This window comes from Physeter macrocephalus, chromosome 20, assembly GCF_002837175.3.
Source record: "Physeter macrocephalus isolate SW-GA chromosome 20, ASM283717v5, whole genome shotgun sequence".
Classification (NCBI taxonomy): Eukaryota; Metazoa; Chordata; class Mammalia; order Artiodactyla; family Physeteridae; genus Physeter; species Physeter macrocephalus.
The window spans coordinates 56,066,658-56,070,600 of NC_041233.1; the positions used below are offsets into that span (position 1 = coordinate 56,066,658).

General features: G+C 49.9%; 1 protein-coding gene across 2 annotated transcripts in view; it reads right to left on the reverse strand.

The window, feature by feature from the left end:
- Window positions 1–212: 212 nt before the first annotated feature.
- SLC25A28 (solute carrier family 25 member 28) overlaps window positions 213–3,943 on the reverse strand; it is a 10,773-nt gene continuing 7,042 nt past the window's right edge. Inside the window, exons 2-4 of one of the 2 annotated variants that reach the window (XM_007108792.2) lie at window positions 3,402–3,630; window positions 2,218–2,274; window positions 213–1,052 (exon numbers count right to left, since the gene is read on the reverse strand). In XM_007108792.2, coding sequence (XP_007108854.2) covers window positions 535–1,052; window positions 2,218–2,274; window positions 3,402–3,630 — 804 coding nt within the window. In that variant the 3' untranslated portion in view covers window positions 213–534. Of the gene's footprint in view, window positions 1,053–2,217; window positions 2,275–3,401; window positions 3,631–3,943 lie in introns of those variants that run through there. The other variant, XM_028481684.2, reaches the window with a different exon arrangement.

Consider the following 3,943-nt stretch of genomic DNA (forward strand, 5'->3'; position numbering starts at 1 on the left):
TCCTGCCATGAGAGAGGTTCAGATTCCTGGGAGCCTATTACTAAAAAAGGGGGAGTAGGGCCCCAAAGTCTTAAATCACCATGAAAACAGCAGAAACAAAAACTACAGACATACGCAATAAACCTTCCCCGTGGGCCCCTTGATTTACGCTTAGTCAAGAACAGTTGACAGTATTTCACTTCCCCTTTGGCAAGACAAACCCAATGAAACCGTTTAATTTAAAGGCTTTTTATTAGGAACCAGGGGAATGAGCTGCTTATCCCTCTGTAACAGTCTAGAGCAGGTCATCAGGCCCAGGAAGGAGAGAGTGTCAGAGATGCTGTGGTGTGACTTGCTGCACTTGCTTAGGGCCTGGAAGGAAAGGCGGCGTCGGCAGGAACTGGTGTCAGCCAAAACACCAAGGGCCTGGGGGAGAGAGCCCTCTGCCTTCCTTCCCACCCCGCCCGAGGCTGGAGCGTGCCGGTAGACAGAGAACGTGGCTGGAGTGGGCAGAGCAGCAGTGTTGGCCGAACCCTGGCTCCATTCAGTGCTGCTTCACTTGCCTGCCCTCCACTCTTCTTGCCGTTTAGTGATTAAGTATTTGAAGAACTCATACACAGACCATGCAATGGCCGTGGAGGGGATCTGGTAAATTACTCTAGCCTGCACCCCGCGGAAGTAGGCGGTCACCCCGCCGACTTGATACACCGTCCTGAAGGCACTAGCCATGCCTGTGATGTGTCCTGTAATGTTTGAGTTCAAAGCCAGGGATTCCTGGGTGTTGAGCAGTGTTTTGCAAACGTCCAGTGGGGTTGTGGCAGCGGCAGCTACAGCTCCTGCACAGGCTCCGGAGAGGACGTGGGAGCTGGGGTTGTACCGTCTCTGGGGGTTAAAGTGCTCCTGCAGGAATTCATAGGTCATGAAATGAATGGCTTGGAAGGGAACGTTCATGGTTAGCTGCGTGGTGTAGCTGCGGTAAAAGGCCCCGGCCCCTTCATTTTGCCACACTGCCCGTACACAGTCTGTCACCCGGTGGTACGGTGAGTTGTACATTTGCATCCTTTGCTTCACCACTGGTGGTGCCATCAATGAGAAGAAGGGAATGGTGACAGCAATCAACCGGTGAGCAGGAGTGTCCAGATTCGGAGTCCCAAGTCAGTGGATCAGCCAATGGTTTGGAGAGAGAAAAAAGTATGAGTGAATTGTCAGCCTGATTAGTGAAGGTTTCCCTTTTTTGAGAGGAGGGGATGGGAGAGGGTGATAAAGGGCTAAAAAATAATGGACCCAATTCTAGTAGGATTTCTTTAAAACCAGCCAATTAACATATAGGATATATCTACAGTTTAGACTCCAGAGGGTTTCCTTGAAATAAGTACCTACCTGTTATTGTTACCATCTTACCCTTTCGTAACTTTTAAGAAGTGATTCAGTGGCAGTGAACATAATACTGAACACATGGCCCTAACAAGCCCAATCCTCAGGTGCACAGAACACTGAACTCTTACAACATGAGGATGTCATCCTTCCACAGGAAGAGGAGAAGGGCTACCAAAAACAAAATTCTTAGCCAAGAAGGGTATGGCTTTAATTTCCAAACATCTACCCCCTCAAGTAGATACATGGTATAAGCTCAGGTATAATCTTCAGCTTAGCTTTGGCTCTTTCCTTGCCATGGCCTTGCCCAGACAGGTAAAGAACTGGAACTTTAAGGAACCTGGCAACTGTGCTATCCTTTCATATTTGTTTGGGTACCTCATTCTCCAACTGAAAAGCCAAGATCCAAGCAGCAGTGCAGGGACTAAGCTCTACCAATGTACCTTTCATTCCTATCTCAACCATTCTTCATTCCAACAAGATAGGCAGTATTTTCAAATGTCAATATCCATCTTCACCTTTTTGAAGAAAAGTGAAATAATCTGCTAAATTCTTTAGATCGAATCCACTATAAAGCGGACTTCCAGGAAGGCCCAGGAATAGGCCACATAGAGCCATACCTTTTTCCAGGGAAGCCCCAGGTGAATAAATCTCACTGAATATGCTTCCTGTCTAAGGGAATCCTCCTAAGCACCGACAACATGGAGGGAGTGCCCTCTAGTGGTAAGACAATGTAACACACCAGGATTTCCCACCAGAACTGATGGGGTGCTCCCTGGCTTTCTCCTGCAAACCAAAAATAAAGGAAAAGCCCAGAGATGTAGATGCAGCTGCCCACAGAGGGAAAGGGTGAGGAATCATTACCTTCTGCTGGATTCATGGCTGCATCATGAAGTAATGTTGCCACACACCCGGCCGCACCTGCAAAGGAAAAAACAACTGCCACATGTGAGGCCAGGAAAGGGTGACTGACTCATGGAGGACCCAGAGTGATGGGGCGTGGGTGTGATAAACCACAGCAGGGAGAGGGAATGTTAACAGCCAGTTTAAAAGATGGGAACCCACTGCTTCTAAGTACCTGTTCAGAGAAATGAAGATACCTCTTCCCTCTAACTTAGTAAGGCCATCAATCTACCTTCCTCAGCTACGATAGGAAGGCCAGGAAGAGTCTGAGAAACAGCGCAGATTTTTTCAACAAAGATGGCTCTGAGAATAAATGCAGTTCATGCTCCAGACAGGAAGCAGATACACTGTGGCCAAGGGATGCCAACACATCAACCGCCTCCAGTGGTGGGAGAGCACGAGGGGCAGGTGGTCAGATCTCCACCACAGAATCTCACCTTCTATCCTGCTGCCCCATGCTGCCCAACCCCAGTCTCCAAATCCTAACATCTGTCCATCTAGACCTTTCCCTCAGGTCCTGAACTACCATATCACTCACCCTCTCCTCTCCACTTTCACTTTGGTTTTCTCCAGGCTGCCATCTCTTCCCTTACTTCCACACAACCTCCAACCCTCTGGTTTCTTTGTACAGAAGCCCCCCGGCCCCAGCCCCATTCACTTGTTGAGGCCTTGTCATGTCCTCCATGACACAAACTGCCTGTGGGCAGCTGGGATCCTGAAAAGGTGAGGCGAAGAGCTGAGGCTCCACTGATGTCTTCCTTGGGTGGCTGGGTTACCTCCAATCCTGCCCCGAGGAGCGGGATACCACCCAGCTACCAAGAAATACACAACGGGGGCAGTTCAGTGTGTGTCTCCACATTACCAGGGCATCAGAAGCTGATACCAGCGAGAAAATGAGAGGAAAAGAGTCAAGCTGGTACGTAAGGGAGGATATTGTAACCCTTTGTTGAGACGCCCCAAAGAAGGGGTGGGGTTGAAGCAGCCCGTTGTCTGAGAACATCAGGTTTGGAAGTCCCTCCCCTATAATCTGGCCTACCCCAGCCCAAAGCTTCAGCTTCAAATCATGTTGAGACTGGAAAGCACTGACAACAGCAAAGCCCAAAGAGTTGGGAAAGTGGGGGAACCAGCACAGGAAGGCTCAATACCATTGGCAATATGGCTATTGCCCCCAGGGTGGATTACATCACTCAGTGTCTTTTTTAACTTTTCATAGCAGGCAAAATAGAGGGCGTGGGCAGGCCCTGCGCCAGTTGCTGTGACGTTCAGGCCTCGCATGGGCCTCCACAGCCCCTCCGTTCTTATAATCCTCCAGAGGGCCTCCAACACATTGCGATAGCGGGCAGCTGGATCAGGCTGTAGGCTCTGCATCCGGGTCTGAAAGGACAGAGAGGAGAAGCGCGATGTCAGTGATGCGGACTGCGCACCCAATATCAACACTCAGCCTTGGGCACTGGGCAGACCTCCTGCGTGAAATCACGCCAATATGTAGAAGTGATACCTGGCATCCAGTTTTACTGCCTTCCAAATCTATGTGCAGTCTTTCCAAGCCTTGGCTGGACCTTTCTTTTTCTGGTCACCTATGACCGAATGGAGTGGAACACCATTATTTTACCTAAAAAAATCGCCCCTTGGGGGCTTCCCTGGTGGCGCAGTGGTTGAGAGTCCGCCTGCCGATACAGGGGACACA